Genomic DNA, 20,788 nt, shown 5'->3' on the forward strand with positions numbered 1-20,788 from the left:
GGGCAGGTCACAGCAGTGCTGCCACCAACCATTTTATTCAGAGGCTTAGGCAGGCCTATACAATTTGAACGGTAGCCAAGCACTGTTCTAAGACCCTAAAGCAGATAAACCCTGCTAGAGATTTTGGCTTTAGAAGAGGCTACTGCAGCCAAGCCTCCCCAATCTTCAATGGACCCCCCCCAAATCTCTCACCTTGCTCCCCCCCTACACAACACTCCCTCTGCTCTCTACCCTGCTTCCTCTTTCTTTCCCTTGGCCTTTTGAAACTAAGTGTGTGCAATCACCCCCCCACCTCTGCCCCTCCTCTCCTTCCACCTGGCACAGAAGGAAAGAAGGGCTAAAATTACATGGTAGTAGTGCATCCCAATTGGCCATTACTAGGCACAAAAAGAAGTTTGTACAATCTTCTTCTTCTACTCCCGTACAATCCGGCTCGTCCTCTTAGGTCATCAGAAAAGGCCTTTTTACAAGTGCAGCCGCCTAGGGAGGCACATGGGCCGCGGCAAGAAATAGGGCCTTCTCAGTAGTGGCACCAACGCTATGGAACTCCCTTCCCCTTGACTTAAGAATGGCTCCCTCTCTTGAGACTTTTCGGCGAGGCCTGAAAACCCTTCTGTTTAAACAAGCCTTCTGAGTTCTCGGCCTTTTTAACATCTTTATATTTTTTGCAGGCCTGATTCTTTTATGATTTGCTGCTGCTCTATGCTCTTTTTACCGGACTATTTTTTATCTGACTGATGTTTTTATGATATGTGTTAATATGTTTTTATTTGTTTTAAATTATGTTTTTAATCTGTTTTAACCTGTTGTAAGCCACCTTGAGTCCCTTCGGGGAGAAAGGCGGAGTAAAAATAAAGTTGTTATTATTATTATTATTATCGTGGCCGCTCGCTTGCCAGCCATGCTCTCAAAGGCAGGTCTGGGTTTGAAATGGGTCCCGGCTCTCAACAAATCAAAGACCACTGCTTTTGAGAGGATGCTTCCATACCCCCTCGCATCATTCACACATGTTTATTTTTCCTTTGCAATTATGGTTTGAACTGATTCCTGCAAACACAGTGCATTTTGTGGAAAAGGAACATGTAAATCTTCGCAAAGCACCACCAGTCCCAAATGGAAAGACGAACACATTTGCTGCCTTCTCATGTTTATTACAAAACTCCAATGGGGAATTAGTGTCATGATACATACAAAATGTTCAAACACGTACCATGGTTCTCGGTCAAGAAATAAACAAAAAACGGGCTTCCAACTTTAATACCTGAAAACTGGGGGGGGGGCATGTTCCCCCCCTTTGGAGGTCCCCATGAATCGGCATGTAAAAATATTGCATGGTTTTAAGGCATCGTGAGTCAAGGATGTCAAATCCACTCCCCACCACGGATGAAGATTTAGTGTTTTGTACCTTTCCTTCTCCCCCTGCCAAGAAAGCACCAGAGAGAGTTTTTTATCCCAAAGAGCTAAAAAAGCACAGAGCTTAAACATATAACTGAGAAGATTATAAACAAGCCACAAGCTATGCCTATAGAGCTTACAAAAGATGCTGCTTGGTCGGGGTACAAAACAGACATGGATGGTCAATCGTTCACCAAGTCTTTTAGTAGAAAAAGTTACAAAAAGCAACAAGAGTTAACCTAGCTGAAAAAAACATGGTCTGTCAAATCTACTCTCAGAGCTAGTACATAATAGCTTTTGTATAAAAATATGCAAGAGAGAAAGATAAGGAAGACACAATCAGTCCCACGTTATAAGCAGGAGATCATCATTACTAAGAGGATGAGAATGGATACAAGGAACATGATATTAAGGATGGGTACATATTAAGGAACAGGTAGGGGGAGCTTGCTTTGCAATACGATCTTCAGGACTGCCAGCCTGTAGCATCCAAGCGTGATCCGTCAGCATTCACTAGTGTCTCACTGTCCGATTTGAATAAAGCACTGACCCATTTCGAAGAGAACCGTGCCACTGCTTTGAAAGAGGGAGAAAAAAAAATGTAAGGGTTTAGATCTGGGAAAGCAGATGGATTTGTCATTAAAAAGCAGCCCTGGATTCCTCAACACGCTGAACACAGAATATTTCATATTTTCTTTCGAACACAAGGCAAAACACTCAATTCAGCTGCAACTCAATCGAGGTGTTCAGCCCTAGTGCAACACCTAAAATTTATCCATTTATTTTCCCACTTTAGAGAATGTAAAATCCACCTGGTTTCTTTGCTTCCCCCTCCCTTGATCTCTTTCAAGTTAGCTATGGAGACCGAACTGAGTTAACGTACAGACTTTTCTTTCTAAAACACGAAGAGAATGGCCATTATTTCTGATTCCTTTGTCCAAGCAACCTGGTCTGTGTATCAAAACCGTTTCATACCTCTCGGGGGCTGATCCAAGCCAGCATTAGAATCCCTAAATTCCTACAACATTAGGGCCCTCCTTTCCCTGCCCTTTTGCTTGCCACCAACCTGATGAACAGTCCTGCAGGCCCTGAAAGCAGTGGCATCACTAGGGGAGCATGGGGGGGTGCACAACGCACCAAGTGACGCCCTCGGAGGGGTGTGTGACACCACTATATTACTGGCCAAAATTGTGAAATCTTGGTATTTTTGAATAAAATCATGTTATATATCATTCAATGGGTAATTTAATACAGAACGCAATGAAACAAACCACACTGAAATATCGGTATTCTATCAAATATTAGAGCCAAATAACCAGAAAAGGAAAACGCAACTGCCATATTTAACAAAAAGTAGACTTCCTTCACTCCAGACGGACCAATGAGAGAGATTGTTCCAAGAGCCAATGAGGTGTTATTATGACACAGAAGGAAACTACTAAGGTGTTAGTATGAGTCAGCTCTCATTTCCATGTCTCAGAGCTCATACTAGCTCTTATTCAGCCGTAAGAGTGTATCAAGTTGGCCACTGGTTTTTTGTGGGTTACTGATTTGTTGGGTGACCTGTACAGTTATATATTTAAATAAATAAAGTTAATGGGGGGTTACACCAACCCTAGCGATGCCACTGCATTTAGGCTGTGCATATGATATTGTAGTTTATTCTGTATGGTCTGGTACAAGAGGTCAATCAAGGGGATGACAGAATGAGCCCTTGCACTAGGAGATGCAAACCCTAGTAATGCCTATCCTTGAAAGTTTGCGGTATGATCCTTTATTGCTTTTGGTCCTAAATAAAGGATTACTCTGTTTTAAACTGCAACATTTGAGAGCCAGGGTGGTGTAGTGGTTTGGGAGGTGGACTTAGACCTGGATGATCCAGGTTCAAATCTCCCCTCAGCCACAAAGCTTCCTGGGTGACCTTGGGCCAGTCACTTTCTCTCAGCCTCACCTACCTCACAGGGTTGTTGTGAGGACAAGAAGGAGGGGAGGAGCAGCTGCGTAAACCGCCCTGAGCTCTTTGGAGGAAGGGCGGTATAAAAATGTGAAATAAAAAAATAAATTTGATGCATACATTGGCCCCGTGGTTGTTTCTTGGCCACACAACACATGGCATACAGCACATCCAAGCCGTTCACATGTGACAGAGTGCACCCAGCCTAGTGTGGTGCCCCAGCTTCTTTGCATGCCTCACAGGAAATGAATGCAGTGCCAAATCCAGAATTACTGGGACGGGAGGGTGAAAAGTTAATACACTTCCCAGAAATGTCATGCAAGTGTCCGCTTCCTCCCAGTTAAGAGCAAAGCAGCCTCGAGGGGTGGGGGGGGGGTACAGATCTCTGCACTTTTTGCAATTGACCCACATTGCCCCCACTGCAAGCATCGTCTCCCTTAATTTGGAACTGGGTCTGCTGACCGCCTCGACTTCCCAGACTGAATTTAGCTCCCTCGCATTTAAAGCATGACAACGTTAAATGAGGGCAGAGGCAAGAGCCTCATATCTATTTTTAATTCTGTGTCCTCCCACTCTCAAGCACACTCCCTCCCTCATGAAAACCAGGACGATTGCTAGTTTAACCTACTGGCCTCTCACTGGGGGTCAGGACCAAGCAAGCAGGCCACACAGGGACCTTAGGTGGAGCACCACACCAGTTATCACAGCAGCCATTTGCCCTCTGTGCTTAGGACAAGATCTGCCAACCTTTGTTCTGCAAGCACCACTTTTTTTTTTTGCAGGTACCACCAGTGTTGGCAGCTGCGCAGAGGACTGCATGGGCTGCATCCAATAGCTCTGCATCCTCATAAGAACATAAGAACAGCCCCACTGGATCAGGCCATAGGCCCATCTAGTCCAGCTTCCTGGATCTCACAGCGGCCCACCAAATGCCCCAGGGAGCACACCAGATAACAAGAAGACCTGCAAGGCATTCTGGGAATTGTAGTTAAGAACATAAGAACAGCCCCACTGGATCGGGCCATAGGCCCATCTAGTCCAGCTTCCTGGATCTTACAGCGGCCCACCAAATGCCCCAGGGAGCACACCAGATAACAAGAGACCTCATACTGGTGCCCTCCCTTGCACTGGCATTCTGACATAGCCCATTTCTAAAATCAGGAGGTTGCGCATACACATCATGGCTTGTAACCTGTAATGGATTTTTCCTCCAGAAACTTGTCCAATCCCCTTTTAAAGGCGTCCAGGCCAGACGCCATCACCACATGCTGTGGCAAGGAGTTCCACAGGCCAACCACACGCTGAGTAAAGAAATATTTTCTTTTGTCTGTCCTAACCCGCCCAACACTCAATTTTAGTGGTGTCCCCTGGTTCTGGTGTTATGTGAGAGTGTAAAGAGCTTCTCTCTATCCACTCTGTCCATCCCCTGCATAATTTTCTATGTCTCAATCATGTCCCCCCTCAGGCGCCCCTGAGGCACCTCCTTGCCCAAACCAGGCCTTGATGGAAGGACTGGGCAGTTGTGCAGCCAGTTCCTATCAACTGGGGGGCAGCAACAACAGCAGTACCCCACCCACCCATGATGGGCACATGCAACCTCCTGGTTTTAGAGGTAGGCTCTCTCTGATTGCCAGGTGCAGGGGAGCAGCAGTAGGATGCAGGTCTCTTGTTGTCTTTTGTGCTCCCTGAGGCATCTGGTGGGCCACTGTGAGATACAGGAAGCTGGACGAGATGGGTCTACGGCTTGATCCAGCAGGGCTCAATGTTTTTATCTCTGTTTCTGGAGGGTGGTCTGGCAGGACAGTGCCATGTGGTCACCATGGCAGCAGGACCAAGTTCCATTAATTTTATTTATTTATCACATTTTTATACTGCCCTCCCTCCGAGGAGCTCAGGGCTGCATGCACAGTTCCTCCCCTCCATTTGTTCTCACAACAATCCTGTGAGGTAGGGGAGGCTGAGAGAGAGAGAGAGACTGGCCCAAGGTCACCCAGGAAGCTTCATGGTTGAAGCAGGGATTTGAACCTGGATTTTCCAGGTCTTAGTCCAACTCCCAAACTACTGCAACATCCTGTTTCTCACTGCTACCCAAGTACCACTTCCCCTCTGGTACTTGCCTTCCCCTCTGACCTCCAAGGTCTCTCTCCCAAGGCCCCTGGCAAGGAAGGGCCTTTGGAAGAAAGCTCGTTGATGAGTGGGAGAAGGGGGGAAAGAGTTCTCAGAAGAGGAATCAGCTTCTTTTCTTCCTTCCCACCCTCTGAGGGTGGAAGGGAGAAGAGGAGCAGCCACGTTCCAAAAACTGGGGGAGTGAGGCAGAGCCTGCACCAGGAAGGGGGTGCACAAATGAAAATTAAAGAGCATGCCAGAGACTCTCTAGTCTGTGCTTCTCCCTGTCCAAACCAAAGGAGCAAGAGAAGGCGCAACAGCAGCAGTGGTGGATGCCCCCAAGGCAAGCCACTCAGTTGGCCTCACAGATCAGCCAGCCTTTTTTAAGTCTTTTAACTAGATTTTTTTTTCCTGTCCTTCCAACGTACACCTAAACTCACAATGTTCGGAGTTCCTGAAACTAGCTTAAAGAGTCTGGTTCTTGCGCATAAACCTCACAATTTCAGCGCCATCACATAATTACCCATTTCAAAGCATCTTGGGGGAAAGAAGGGAGATTAACATTTAAACCAATTCAAAATACAGCCATTGTGAAATTTTATGTTCCTGTCTACTGAATCCCAAGGACACCACTGGAATCCTCAATGTTTCTCTGAACAGGTGTCACTTCTTTGGTGTACGAAGAGGCTCTCCTCTGAACCAAAATTCTTCGATCTTCCTTTTCTAAGTCAGTTGATCTGTTTCCCATTTGTCCTCTCCGCTGGAGCCATGGACAAAGTTGTTAAGAGGAGAACGGAGAATTTGCACAGCATAGTGGACTGTATTCTCCAGCACTTGTTTCAAATCATCTTGTTTTGATTCAGATCCAAGTCAGAGATTTTTTGCTACCGTGACGGGTGCGTCGCCGCTTCAGAAATCCCAGAAGGAAGTCCATTCATACCTCCTGTGTTTATGCAGCTGTGCGAGAAGCAACGCTGCATGCTTCAGGTAAGAGCATTATGAGATCTAAAATGGTTGGAATGTTGTCTTCAGAACCAATGTTAGGAACCTTGCAAAGACTCTCCTCAAGTCCTACCCAGCAATCCTTAACCTTTTTCCTTTCATGGCACACTGAGAAGGCACACCATCTCTTGTGTTTGACAACTGACAAAGCACCACGCCGCTGGCCAGGGGCTCACATCTCCCAATGGCCGTACTAATTATGACACTTCCCCAGACTCATGCGGCACACCTGTGGACCATGCACAGGGGTTGAAAATCGCCACCCTACCCTGCAACATCAGACCCACCTTCAAACACCCATTGGCAAGAGCACTTATGAGGCCTACGTCCATGCGTATTGGCTGTCCAGCCAAACCATAACGCCTGTATAGGCATCAAACCATCACTCAAGCAAATGCTCCGGCAATAAAGATGCCTTGCTTAACCTGCCAATCAAAAGAAAGCAACGAGGGTGCACAGAGGAGCTCTCTGGGAAAGGAGTGCCACAAACGCACCTGGCCTCTGAAGGAAGAAGCACCCAGACACTGTTGGCAAGGCAAGACCTTAATAGGAAAGAGCCAGGATGGTGACACGGTTAGGGAGCTGGAGTCAGACCTGGAAGATCCAGGTTCACAATCACTGGTGTACCCGGGGGGGAGGGACAAGGCTTACAAATGCCCCAGGTGGCATGCTGGAAGAGGGAGGGGTGCCATCCCACCCCCACAGTGGCACACATCTTTTTTTGCCTTTTTTTAAAGGTATAGAGGCTGCTCTGAGCACCACCTGCCTCTATCCCTTTTTTAAAAAAAGCAGTTCCCCCTTCTTTTTTTAAAGGGCAAGAAGAGGGAGGATGGCAGAGTGGTCTGGTCCAATCTGAGGGCTGCCCCCTTCTTCCCCATTGAAAAAAAGGAGACTTTAAATCAGTGTGGAATGGGGGGGGGCAGTATTTCATGCCATGGCCCCGGGCAGCCGGGACTGAGTGGTTCAAATCCTTGTTCAGCCATGAAGCTTCCTCTCTGTCTCAGTCACTCTCTGTCTCAGTCTCACCTACCTCACAGGGTTATTGTGAGGACAAAAGGAGGGAAGGAACCATGTACACCACCCTGAGCTCCTTAGAGGAAGGATGGTCTAAAAATGTGCAAGTAAGTACTTGGCTAGTTACATAATTTGTAGCCAAAGCCATGAACAAAAAGAAGTTCTCTTTTAGGAGATGCTCATTCAGGCGTCCGTCCCCGTCCCCCGTCCCCCGAACAAAAAAGCTATCAGACAAAGACAGTGAAGGAACTGCTATGAAAAGGACTGACGGACAGAGCAAGCTACCCAAAGTGCCAAAATGTTGACAAGCATTTAAGAAAACTGGCCGAAAGAGGATACATCAAAACACAGCTCTGCCTGCGCAAGGATGCTGACAGGAGTCATGGGGCATCCGGAAGGCCAGAGCAGTGGGGGCCGCTCATCCAGCCTTGGCTAGAAAAACATCCCACGGGCTACGGCCAGGTGGCCACTCCAGAGGCTGAAATTCTGCCTGAGCGTCACATTCCAGCCGTCAGAACCTAAAGGCAGAACACATGCGCTTCCTCCAGTGGCTTCTCATCACATTGGTCTGGCACTGGACCATGATTAAGTCTGGTTGCTATGGCGACACAGCGCCTGTTTTCCTTGCAAAAATCCCACCTATCCTTTATATTCTAGGGCGGGAGCAGTTTTCAAACCCTTTGCAATGTTCTTGGGTAGGAGCATGACTAATCATTTTTTTCAAAGCAAGATAAACCACAAGGGCTTGCAATCGCTCCCAATCTTCTCTCCCCCCCCCCAAATGCCTAAATTTTCCATCACATACAAGAAAAGGCAGGTGGGATGTGTTCACTGTTGCACACGCCTGGATTTAATTATTGCCTCTGTCCCAAAGCCGACCCAGCTGTGGTCCGGAATGAACTGAGAACGCATGGGGGTTGTGGTGGTGAAGGCACCAAGGGGTGGGGGGTGGGGTGAGAAATGTGCATTTCCAAAAAGAACATAAAAAGACACCCCATCATCTCCCAGCAGCTGTTTCTGAAGCAAAGGCAGACTTGAGGTGCTGTGAGCTGCTATAACATAAGCTATTGGTCTCGTTTTGCAATCTCAAAAAACCCTCGTGCGTCGTTTCACGGGGACCCACTGCCAGACACAAGTTAAGCCCACAGACTTGAGAACGAAAGGAAAATTCATCAGCGGACAGCTTGATCCTATTGCCTTATTGCACTAACACTACTGATTGGATGGGGCACCATTGGGGGGGGCGGTTCTGCCCTGGAATTCCAACAACCTGGCACCAGCCCTGAAGCGCATGCAAAACTATGTAACAAAATTTGAACAATTCCACAATTATCTGACTATTCTGATGTTTCTTGATAAATTTTGGTATAAGGATTTTTAAAAGCTGCTTTTGGGGGCACGGCAACAATAGATTAGCCACAATTTACACTATGCAGCTGTATGTTATGATGTGCATTAGGGCAACAGGATGGATTAAAAACACAACAGTTTTTGTGTTGGCAGCAACTGTTACCCTGCACATGCCCGATCTTGTCTGATCTTGGAAGCTAAGCAGGGTCAGACCTGGTTAGTACTTGGATGGGAGACCGCCTGGGAATACCGGGTGCTGGAGGCTTCTACCATAGTCTTTCGAGACTGAAGGTTGCCAACCAATTTTTGTGTTACGTGGTGTCTTCTACATGATAAATAAATTTAGAGAGCTTTAAATCATACTCAGTTGAATTTGATGGGTTGTGGAAATCCAAGTGTTTGTAACCTGCTGGGATGGTGGTGGTTTTTTTTTTTTTTGTGAATGGCAAGACCTAAAATGCCTAGAAATCAATATGATTGGGGGGGGGGGGGAAGGAACAATTATTAACTTCAGTTACTGAATTTTCATGCATCTTCTACTCAGGATGACGGCAGTGAATGAACAGCCTTCCTCCAGCTGCCTAAAACCATGCATGAATAATTCACCTATCTGAACATGGCTGCCATTCAACTCCCCCCATCTCTCTAGAGACGCAAGGGCTGTTGTTTTTTGCCTAGGGAAGCGTCATTCCAGCCCAGCACCTTCTCGCAGTGAAGATCTGGGTACCTCTCGCCTCTCATAATCTCTTGTTTACAGAGCGCAGGGGAGAGGATGTAGAATTATGACAGGAATGCTGCAAAAGCTCCAATAATCTTATTTATTTGGCTGGGGTTTTTTAAGCTGGTTGCTGGTAGCGGTTGCTACATTTTTTAAAAAATCTTGCTAACTGACGATTTAAGCAGTAAGAGCTCTTATGTTTTTCATGCTGAAAACAAAAACAAGGAAAAAAAAAACCCTGGACACCGTGGTGCAGTTTTAATCCATCAAGAAGGAGATGGGACTCTCCCAGATTTTGCTGAAATTGCCCTTATGATTTCCATTATAAAAACTGCTTGGAGACCACCAGTTGACCCCAAAACACAGCACAGTTAGCATAAGCACCTTGGCTGCATGAAGCCAAGGGCCTTTCTAGTTCAGAATCCTGTTACCCACAAGAGTCAGCCAACTAGAGGAAGCCCACAAAGCAGAAGAGGGAGGCATGCTGTCCTCTCCCACCGTTTGCTACCCCTGCAACTGGAACTCAGAAGTCTGCAGCCTCTGAGCATGGAGGAAGCGCATAAGTTGGGAAGTTGGGCACTGACTGGAACAGCACGTATAGGAGACATTGACAAGGAGGCAAGGAACAGCGGCTGAGTGACCCAGTGCTGTCCAGAATGCACTACTCTCTCCGGCCAAAACTGCCACTAATCACACCCAGGACGAAGGCAGAATGCAACAAAACAGAGCTCAAAGTGGTGGTGCTATCAGAGGGATTTACTGTATTGTCAACTCTGATTGGCCGTGTCTCTCCAGAGCAGACATTTTCAACCACTGTGCTGTGGCACACTGGTGTGCCATGAGCGGTCTGCAGGTGTGACACAGGAGTTTGGGGAAGGGTCATTTATTAGAAGGGCCATTGGGGGCTGTGAGTCCTCCAACAACAGCATGGTGTGCCTTGACTTTAGTACCTTTTCAGTGTGCCACGAGACGAAATAGGTATTGGTATAGTTAAAATCAGTTCTTGACACTCCCACCAGTGCTCTGCTATGCTTGGATTCAACTGCTTGAACAAAGGCTTGAAACATTCACCAGCTGTGTGTCTATTTAGCTTATACAAGCCTTATCAAATTTCCTTTTCTGAATTGGGGAAAAGCAGCAAATTAAAAGATCTTCTGTAAGAACACAAAAGGTGTTTTTCTTTCATACAAACCGGAAACGCGTAAGATTCAAGCAGGGGCAACAAAAGAATCTCCTTATTTTGGGGCTGGAATGTTGGCAGTCGTCTCACGGTCATAAGGTAGACTATAAGCCATTTTATTTGGGCTTTACATTCCAGCAGCCCCAAAAGCAACCAAAGCTGCTGAATTAAAATTGAAACATTCGGCTATATAGCAAAGGACGTGTTACGGACTCCTGTGTTTTCAATGCCCGCTGTTTAAGGAAGACCAGAGGACACTTTCCCAAATCCAGAATAACCACTGAGCATTAATTCCTGCCCAGCTGCAAAAGGTAGCATGATGATCCCAGGGACCAAACTCACTGTACAGAATTCATAATTGTAGAAAGCAGGGATTCAATCAGATTGGACCATTTTATTTTTCTAGTTGTTGGCATCCTTCAGTCTCGGAAGACTATGGTTTCACGCTCTGAATGGTGGTTCTGGAACAGTGTCCTCTCCAGTGCGCGAAGCCTGGGTAAAGTAGGTATGGAGGATAGGCTGTTTCCCATGCAGCAAATCTCCCCTCTCCACGTCTCTGAAATGGTCCAATGGAAAGGCAGAAGCCAATACGGTTGGTTCCAGCGGCGTCGCAGGAGTTGCCAGAACGTGACTGTGTTCAGCCATGAACTGCCTCAGGGACTCCGGCTCCGGATTTTGCCTCGAGGTTGATTCCTGAAGCCTTTTCCATAACTGGATGTAGCCACAAGGCAGTGGAGGTTTGGGATCAGAGTTTTCCTTCTCTCAGATGAGCTGCCTTCCCAGGCTGATGAGTCCCATCTACCCGGTGGCTGTTTAGTCGCCTCTTACGACAAGTACAGCCAAACTGAGGGCCTATTCTTATCCCCAGCCCCCAGGGGAAACATTATATTTTTCTAATAGACATAAACTTAGCCACAATACTTCATGTTTGCACACAGACCTTACAACAACCTTGTAAGGTGAGTAAAGCTGCAATCCTATACACTTAACTGGAAGTAAGCCCCACTGAACCCAACAGGACTTACTACTGAGTAAGTATACAGGAGTGCACTGGAAGTATTAACTCCATCTTGCAGATGGGGAAGACTGAAGCCGAGATAGGGAGTGGCCTGCCTAGCAAGTTTGTGGCAGAGGTGAAATTTGGATCAGGGAAGTCCTGATCTATAGTGCAGTCACGACACAACACCAGCTCTCACCAACCTGCCAGTTTATTCACTCTTTGTTTGCTTGCTTGGCTTGTTATTCCTGACTTCCAACAAAGAGTAACCCCAGTCCTCTGCAGAAAAGGGACCAGCAAGCACCATTTTAGGCCAAACCTCTAAAACATGAAGCCACACCTACCGTCAACAGTCCGGTTCATGCCTCATTCGTCACCGGGTTTCATTCGCATCTGAGCCTGCATCTGCGCTATCATCTCTTGCATACGGCGCAACTGCGTGGGAGAAAAGAACCCAGTTAGATTTAAATGATCGGTGCAATCAAAATAGGGGCAAATTGCCAAATGCAGAGTCAGGTCGTTGATCCATCTAGTTCAACCGAGTGAAGCACAAACTGGTAACAGCTCTCCAGAATTTCTGCTTGGCTGGGCTCTTTGCTAGCCCCAACTGGAGATGCTGCCAGGGATTGAACCAGCACCTCTTCCACTGTGCTGTGGCCCTTCCCCTGTCCCAGGGGTGTCAAATGTAAGGCTAGATGTGGTCCAGAAGCCCTTTATCTGGATCCAGAGATAACTGGGCTCTCCCAATGCTGCCCTTTCAGCAGAGCTGCATCTGCCAAACTTCTGGAAGAGAGAGATGGAAGGAGGTCTCAGAAGGCAAGGAACGCTATGGGGAAAGAGGCAAACCAGAAGGGGGAGACTCTGCAGCGCTGCTGCGAGAGCCCAGTTATCACTCCTGCTGCCCTTTCAGCAGCACCGCTTCTGCCAAGGCGTCACTTTGCAGACCACCTCTCAGCAGCTGAGCTGCGAAGGGACGCTGCGGCAGAAGCAGCACCGCTAAAAGGGCAGCCGGCGTGATAATTGAAAATATTGAAAATATTATCAAGCCATTTAGTCTTGAAAATATTATCAAGATTGCACTTTTTCTGTCATTTACAGCTAATGAGTTTCCAGGTGAGAACGAAGTGCTCCTTCGTGGCCGTCAGCCGGTAATGACATCACTTCCTGCTCAATGATGTCACTTCTGGACCTCCGCAGGCACCGTGACAGCTATCAGGCCCATTATATGAAATGAGTTTGACACTCCAACTCTAAGCTATTTTACACATTTTTTTAGGCTTGGCCACAGCCGCCTCCTAATCTGCAAGGATATTAGGCAGCATCCATGGAGGGCTGAAACTACTCCCCCTGTTGGAAGAGAGAATACCCAACATCCCCTCCCATCTTAATCCTCCACAACTACAGTTATCCATTGATTCACAGCTAATGGCCATTTCTAGGCCACCAAAAATATTAAACATCAGCCAAAACTGCAGGGAGTTTTCACTGCTATTGGAAGGGCCTTGTCAGTGGTGGCCCCCATGAAGTGGAACTCCTTGTCACTAAAAGCATGGCTGCAGCTTCTTTGCAGAATTCTCACCACCAGTCAAAGGCCTTTGTAAGGTGTTTCTAACAGTTTTTTAATTCTGCCTTTCAAAACTTTGAATTAGGTTCTCTCTCTCTTTGAAGGGGGTGGAGTGGGGATGCATTTTATTCCAATTTATTGCTGGTTGCTTTGTTAACATTTTGTTTAACATTTTATGCGTGGGCATCCCTTGTTGCACGCTGCCCTGAGCCAGAGGAGGGTGGAATTAAAAAAAAAAAATGCTATTCATTTCTGTTCTGATGTACTGTTATCAGAAATATGTTTGTCATTATAGCTACATGTTGGGGCTATTTATAAGGGCTGTCAGCGTTGTTTTGACTTGGTCTCCGGCATGACTGTGCGAGGAAGACTCTTCAGCAAAGAACGCCCTACTTTGGACAAAGAAAAAGAAAAGAACGGAACACGCTGTGATCCCTTTTCAGTCAGCAGAACGCTAAGCCAACTCAAATGGAGAGACAGAAATAGCAGCCTCTGTTAATACAATCCAAGGGACTGCGGGGCAAGGGGGCGAGAGAACTGCAGGCCCCCATGCAGTAACTAGGAACTGAGGACATTCCCACGGTGCCAGAACTCACGCTTCGGTATTCAAGGTATTTTTAACTGACCACTAATATTGCAACATACAGCTTCCCACACAGACACAGCATCCCAGAAGCCAGCTGCAACATTTTAAGGGCCCCAGCAGGAAACTCTGTTCATTAAGGGGTTTCTTAGGCTACATTTTTCGGATGTGACAAGCCACGGCATGAGTGCTATTTATGGGTAGCCAAATGTAAACAGCGCGAACGCAGTTTGAAAAAGGATGAACACATTTAAAAAAAAAAACAAGATTGAAAAACGGACAGGGAAGTTGGAGGAAACGCAAAATCACTAAGGACTTAGAAAAATACGTTGCTATCTGAACACACTCTGAGAATTAATATGAAGTCAGAACATTTTGCCTTGACCTGGTGGATAGAGAGAGACAGCGTGGCCTGGTGGTTAGATGGGGACATGGGAGGCCCCGGTTCGGCTCTCCACTCGGTGGCCTTGGCCCAAGGGCTATGCCTCTATCAAACCTACCTCAAAGAGCTGTTGCGAGGATTAAACGATGTGAAAAAGCACACTACCACAAGGAACTGGGAAGAAGGGCAGGATAAGAACATAAGAACAGCCCCGCTGGATCAGGCCACAGGCCCATCTAGTCCAGCTTCCTGTATCTCACAGTGGCCCACCAAATGCCCCAAGGAGCACACCAGATAACAAGAGACCTGCAAGGCATTCTGGGAATTGTAGTTAAGAACATAAGAACAGCCCCGCTGGATCAGGCCAAAAGCCCATCTAGTCCAGCTTCCTGTATCTCACGGCAGCCCACCAAATGCCCCAGGGAGCACACCAGGTAACAAGAAGACCTGCAAGGCTTCCTGGGAATTGTAGTTAAGAACATAAGAACAGCCCCACTGGATCAGGCCATAGGCCCATCTAGTCCAGCTTCCTGTATCTCACAGTGGCCCACCAAATGCCCCAGGGATTCATACTGCCCCCATATGCCATCAGTGGGGGATTAAGAACATAAGAAGAGCACTGCTGGATCAGGCCACAGGCCCATCTACTCCAGCTTCCTGTATCTCAGTGGCCCACCAAATGCCCCAGGGATTCATATTGCCCCACATGCCATCACTGGGGGATTAAGAACATAAGAACAGCCCCGCTGGATCAGGCCAAAGGCCCATCTAGTCCAGCTTCCTGTATCTCACAGTGGCCCACCAATGCACTACAATGAACAAGCTTTTTTTTAATTTTGGAGGTCAATTCAATCTTACCCTCCAGCTAATATCCTACATGGTGAGCCCTCTTTATACCTGGGTTTGGCATCTGTGGATCTGAGCATCAGAGGATGCCAAGCCTGCAGCTCGAGGGTCTCGGAGGACCTCCTGGACAAGGCCATCTGAGGAGGCTAGGAGGCCTTTCGTGACCTAAAAAAGGCCAGGAGTGGCCACCCGGTAAGTATTGCGGGACTGTGCCACCCCTCCTCCCTGCAAATTTAATTAGCCACAGATTTTGATATCTGTGTGTGGGGGGGGGGTCCTAGAAAGGATCCCCCATGGATACTGAGGGCCCACTTTCTTTGGAGTAAGCCTCAATGAATGCAGTGGCTTACTTCTGAGTAAATCTGCATAGAGCTGCACTGTAAGCCAAGGAAGCCCTGCTCGATGGGTCCCTAAAGTCCACTCGGCCCACTGCCTGGCAGTGAGGTCCTGCTCCATTAAAGGGAGCGCCAACCGAAAAGAACACAAAGTGTTTCCAAAGGCTCAATTCACACCGGAAATTCTACACTAGTGTTATTTCTTCAAAACAGTGAGAAAAGTGGGTTATATATCTTCTAAAGAAATTTTTAGAAACGATGACTGAGTCCTTGGGGGATACATTCCACGACCCTCTCCCCCGTGGATACTGAAATCCATGGATAATTAAATCGGGGGGGGGGGCAGAATTGTGTGTGGCCTCCCTGTGCCTCAGAGCAGCTCCAGACACAACTGGAAGCCACCAGTGTGAACCAGACGTGGCATCCAGTCATGATTGGAGATGTTTGGGGGCCGTTAAACCAGAGGCTCAGCATCCATAGATGCTCAAATCCACAGATGCCAAGCCCACAGGTAAAGAGGACCCCCTGCATCCAGAGATGAACAACAACTTCACCCAAAACTGAATTTCAACATTCGTGCCTCAGCTCTGTTCAGGGGTTGAACGTTATCCTATCTGTTTTTTCGAGAGCTCTCCTATCGTCATGTTGGCATCCTTCAGTCTCGGAAGACTATGGTGTCACGCTCTGAATGGTGGTTCTGGAACAGAGTGTCCTCTCCAGTGTGCAAAGCCTGGGTAAAGTAGGTATGGAGGATAGGCTGTTACCCATGCAGCAAATCCCCCCTCTCCACGTCGCTGAAATGGTCCAATGGAAAGGCAGAGGCCAATACGGTTGGTTCCAGCGGCGTCGCAGGAGTTGCCAGAACGTGACTGTGTTCAGCCATGAACTGCCTCAGGGACTCCGGCTCCGGATTTTGCCTCGAGGTTGACTCCTGAAGCCTTTTCCATAACTGGATGTAGCCACAAGGCAGTGGAGGTTTGGGATCAGAGTTTTCCTTCTCTCAGATGAGCTGCCTTCCCAGGCTGACGAGTCCCATCTACCCGGTTGCTGTTTAGTCGCCTCTTACGACAAGTACAGCCAAACTGAGGGTACTATCGTCAGGCCCTGCGGATTTGACAACAACCAGGACAGCACCCAAGACTGCCACCTCCTGGCCTCCTGGTGACAGCTGCAGCCTTGACCTTCAATATTCTTAGAATATTAAGGATTCTTAGAACTAAGACAAGGGGAGGGCAGGCCAAGTAAGAAAAACCAAGCACTGAGCACAGCCAGTAACCCTTGCTAATTACAGAGCGTGCTTATTACTCAGCACAATTCCCTTTAACAGTACATCAAAGGAGGAGAAGAGTGACTTTTAAGCAGATTTTACCATTTTAAAGAAGAGACCAGGCGATCTAAGCCAAGATACCAAAGGGGGGCAGAAGCACAGCGGTTTTGATGTTTAAAATCATTCATAGCCAGAACACTCAGGTTGCAATTCTGCATACACTTTCCTGGGAGTAAGTCCCATTGAATTCAATGAGAGTAGAAAGGCACAGGATTAGTGCTGATGCTTAGGCAGGGGTGAAGGGCGTTGCTCAGCGGGTAGAGCGCCTGCTTCACATTAAGAAAGTCACAGGGTTCAATCCTCAGCAACAGCTTCTCACAGGGAAGAGAAAGGTTCCTGCCTCCGACCTGGAGAGCAGCTGCCAGTCAGTGCTCAACTACGCCAAGGCAGATGACCCAACAGTCTGACACAGGATTCAGCAGTTCCCCATAATTTCTCAGAAGGAGTTTTGATTGCTCGCTGTGCAAGTTCTCTCTCACATCTTAAAGCAGAGCAGACTTGTGAAGAGCACTTTGTCAGTCTTCGTGCTTGAATCAGCCCCCACAGCAGTATGCAGTGGGACCTCGATATCTGCAGGGGATCCTTTTCAGGACCAATACAATTTCCGCTGATAATCGCATCCGTGGAAGGGCCTCACAGAATCTCCTGGATGCGACCAGAAGCACCTTCAGGTTGCATCCAGGAGGTGTTCTGAGGCACAGCCTCCCCGGGCCTCAGAAAGCCTCCCAGGCGCATCCAGAAGACACTTCCAGTTATGTCTGAAAAGTCCTGTGTGACCCTCCTTATCAACAGGCTGAGCACCTGCATTCAGTGAAATCCATGGGTGCCAAACCTGAAGATAAGGTGGGCCCACTGTACTTGTTAGTAACAAATACTGTATACATGTCCGTCCGTCCATCCGTCCCCGTCCCCCCACACACAGTCATTCCTAGACTTCCTGGCACCTGAGATGGTATACCAAATGCTCTCCCTAGGGATGTGTCAGCCTCTGCTTCTCCCACTATTAGGACAGGAAGAGAGGATGTAACAAAAGAGAAAGTGTGAAGGAGAGGAGAGTAATGGGCTAGAGTGTCTCCTCTCCTCCACACTTCCTTTTCTACTTTGTCCCTGCACATGCCTGATCTTGTCTGATCTTGGAAGCTAAGCAGGGTCAGGCCTGGTTAGTACTTGGATGGGAGACCACCTGGGAATACCGGGGGCTGTAGGCTTCTACCATAGTCTTTCCAGACTGAAGGTTGCCAGCCATCTCCCTATACTGAACACTATCGCCCGATCTTGTCTGATCTCGGAAGCTAAGCAGGGTCAGGCCTGGTTAGTACTTGGATGGGAGACCTCCTGGGAATACCGGGTGCTCTACCGGCTTCTACCATAGTCTTTCGAGACTGAAGGTTGCCAACCAACCATTTGTCCCCTTCTTTTTCCAAACCAGGATCAGGAGGAGCAGAACCACTGAAAAGGTGACTAAGCATGCAAAGGTGGGCATCACCTCGCCTCACGAATGGACCAGTCTTAACCACGTTCCCTTCCACCCGCCCAGTGAATCCAAAAGTCCATGAAACACAAGAGGTATAGTATTTCCACACAAAGCTCAGATTCATACACAAAATAAGCCTAATGCCCATTCATAACAATGGTCCTAGGACTAGGGACCGCTCTAGTTCTCCTTTTCTGCTTAGAAAATTTTTTTTTAAAAGATGTTTCTCCCAATGCAAAACTATTTATTAAAAAACAAGGCCAGCTCAGAAAAGAGAAGCCAGCTGTCTATGGGAAAGGAAAATATAAATCAACACATATCCTGCAATACAGTTCAAGAAAGCAGGTCAGAGATCAATGGTTCCCAACCAGCCAAGGACAGCATCCTTGGATAAAAACAGAGAATGATTATTTAGCAGATGGGAGGGGTCTGGATACTGATGACACGTGGACACCCCATCCCTTCACTCCCCCCAAGGTTAGGCAAACCTTGCAACCTGCAAATAGAACTTCAATCATTAGACCTTCTCAAAATGTAAGAACAGAAAGGGAAATTGATGTTTGTGTTCTCAGCAAAAGGCTGAGGAATGCAGGCCCATTTCCTCTGCTCTTGCCTCCCCTCCAGCCTTCCACCCAACCCCTCCCCGATCTTCCCCAGCTTGAGCTTTCAACAAACTGACTGGGAGACTGAGAGATTTCATGCCACTTTATCTGGAAAGCAAAGCCTCTTTATCTCTTAAGAGACAAACAACAGAAGATTGAAACAAACTTTCAAGCCTTTCAGCAACAGCAATTTGGACCCAAAGGAGTCCCCAAGGAGCTGATGCCCCAAGGAGCTCACACTTCTCCAAAAGCTTTGGCCAGGCACAGGTGAAAACTAAGCACCCGAGGAGGCAGCTTACTCATTTTCTAAGCCTGCTTGCAGAGGAGTGAATGGGATAGAAAACAATTCCCTCACCCCTCAAACACGACCTTGGTACTTCCATGGCAGCCTTCTCTTTGTTGAGAAAAGGATCAAACCCAAGACCATTTTGTTTTGATTCAGATAATACTACAAAAACGAGGGATGAGTTCTCCCTGAACAGGCTTAAAAGTTGCTAAACCTGAGCAAGAGCAAGCTTTTCCCATGCCTCATTTTCCTCTGCTATATCTCTTGAGCAAACAGCTCGACTGCAAGCCTTTTGGGGGCAGGGCCCTGTCTCTATGCCTTAGGGCATCATGGCACACAGGGGTGCCACAGGATGCCCCTGGTAGCCCCTCCTACCTGCCTTCCTGGGTACCGCCAAGTTGTAACTTGTGAAATTATTATTATTATTATTAACAGTATTTATATACCGCTTTTCAACTAAAAGCTCACAAAGCGGTTTACAGAGAAAAATCAAATAACTAAATGGCTAAATGACTAAATTCAAGAGGGCAGCACCGAAATCTCAAGACTTGGGTGCTGCCATTTCGGATCTCACAAAATCCAAGATGGCAGCACCCAGGAAGAAGAGGCTGTGGGGGCACTGTGACCCAGGAAAGCTTGGGAACCACTGGTGCACACAGATAATGCAAGACCACTCTCAGAGTGGGAGGAAAAGGAAGCTCTGATTACCAGGTAGCACATTTAAAAGTCTGAAAGTGGCAGAGGGGATCAGATGCCCCCTCCCAAGACAAAGCAGTTCACCTTTGCAAGACTCCTGCGATGACCTGAAAAAAATCATCTCACCAAGGAGAGGTCCATCACTTAGTTCTGCTTCTTGATCGATGTGCCCCCTTACCTCAGCCTCCTTCTGCTGGAGGATCCTATCTTTGTCCACAACTTCTTCTTCAACAGGCCTGCCAGGTAACAAAATGGACTCATTTTAGCAGCAGCACAGGAAAGAGTATCCAGGGGACTTCAAGAGCATCTTCTGAATCACAGTTTCAAATACACACAAAGAGTTAAAGAACTATGCACAGTTGAAATCAAACTGCACAATCAACTCAGCATTTAAAAGGCTCCCCTTCCCCACGTTTAATTAAGCAACAATTTGAATATATGTTTACTTTTTTATGCTAGCACAAACATGACCCTGATTTGCTGGTTTACAATGGGAAGGCTGGATTTTTGATTTGCACAGAGAAGGATGAGTCCCCAGGGCCATCCAAAAACATGGCACATGCACACACACACCCCATCTGCTGTCTGCAATGAAGCAGTCCAGAATTCAACCAAAAGCAGAAGATGAAACACATGCTGTTTTGGAAGTGGAAGAAACATAGAGGGACAGTCTCAGGAGAACTCTCTCCGGTTTTAAAAAAAAATGACTAAGCATTTATTAAAGGTAACAAAAAAATATATTGCACAAGCTGCTGTTAAGTTTGCTTTACAAGGTACAATAATAAGGGAAGACAATGTATCTCAGCATCTTATGAACAGTACATTTGATCGCTCCGCTTAACGCCCACCAAGTTCAGAAAAGCGTCACTGCCTTTGAGCAAAACTTGCAATTCTGGTGGTTTAAGCCTCCCTTTTGGAAACTGCAACAGCTGCAGAGGCTAATCAATAAAACGTCACTCACTCTCTCAATTAAAAAA

General features: G+C 47.3%; 1 protein-coding gene across 1 annotated transcript in view; it reads right to left on the reverse strand.

The window, feature by feature from the left end:
- Window positions 1–1,130: 1,130 nt before the first annotated feature.
- The window catches only part of LOC136634538 (septin-2), a 57,407-nt gene continuing 37,749 nt past the window's right edge, over window positions 1,131–20,788 (reverse strand). The window contains exons 11-13 of the mRNA XM_066610093.1: window positions 19,990–20,047; window positions 12,061–12,151; window positions 1,131–1,971 (exon numbers count right to left, since the gene is read on the reverse strand). Coding sequence (XP_066466190.1) covers window positions 12,083–12,151; window positions 19,990–20,047 — 127 coding nt within the window. The 3' untranslated portion in view covers window positions 1,131–1,971; window positions 12,061–12,082. The remainder of the gene's footprint in view (window positions 1,972–12,060; window positions 12,152–19,989; window positions 20,048–20,788) is intronic.

The sequence above is a fragment of the Tiliqua scincoides genome, chromosome 14, assembly GCF_035046505.1.
Source record: "Tiliqua scincoides isolate rTilSci1 chromosome 14, rTilSci1.hap2, whole genome shotgun sequence".
Lineage (NCBI taxonomy): Eukaryota > Metazoa > Chordata > Lepidosauria > Squamata > Scincidae > Tiliqua > Tiliqua scincoides.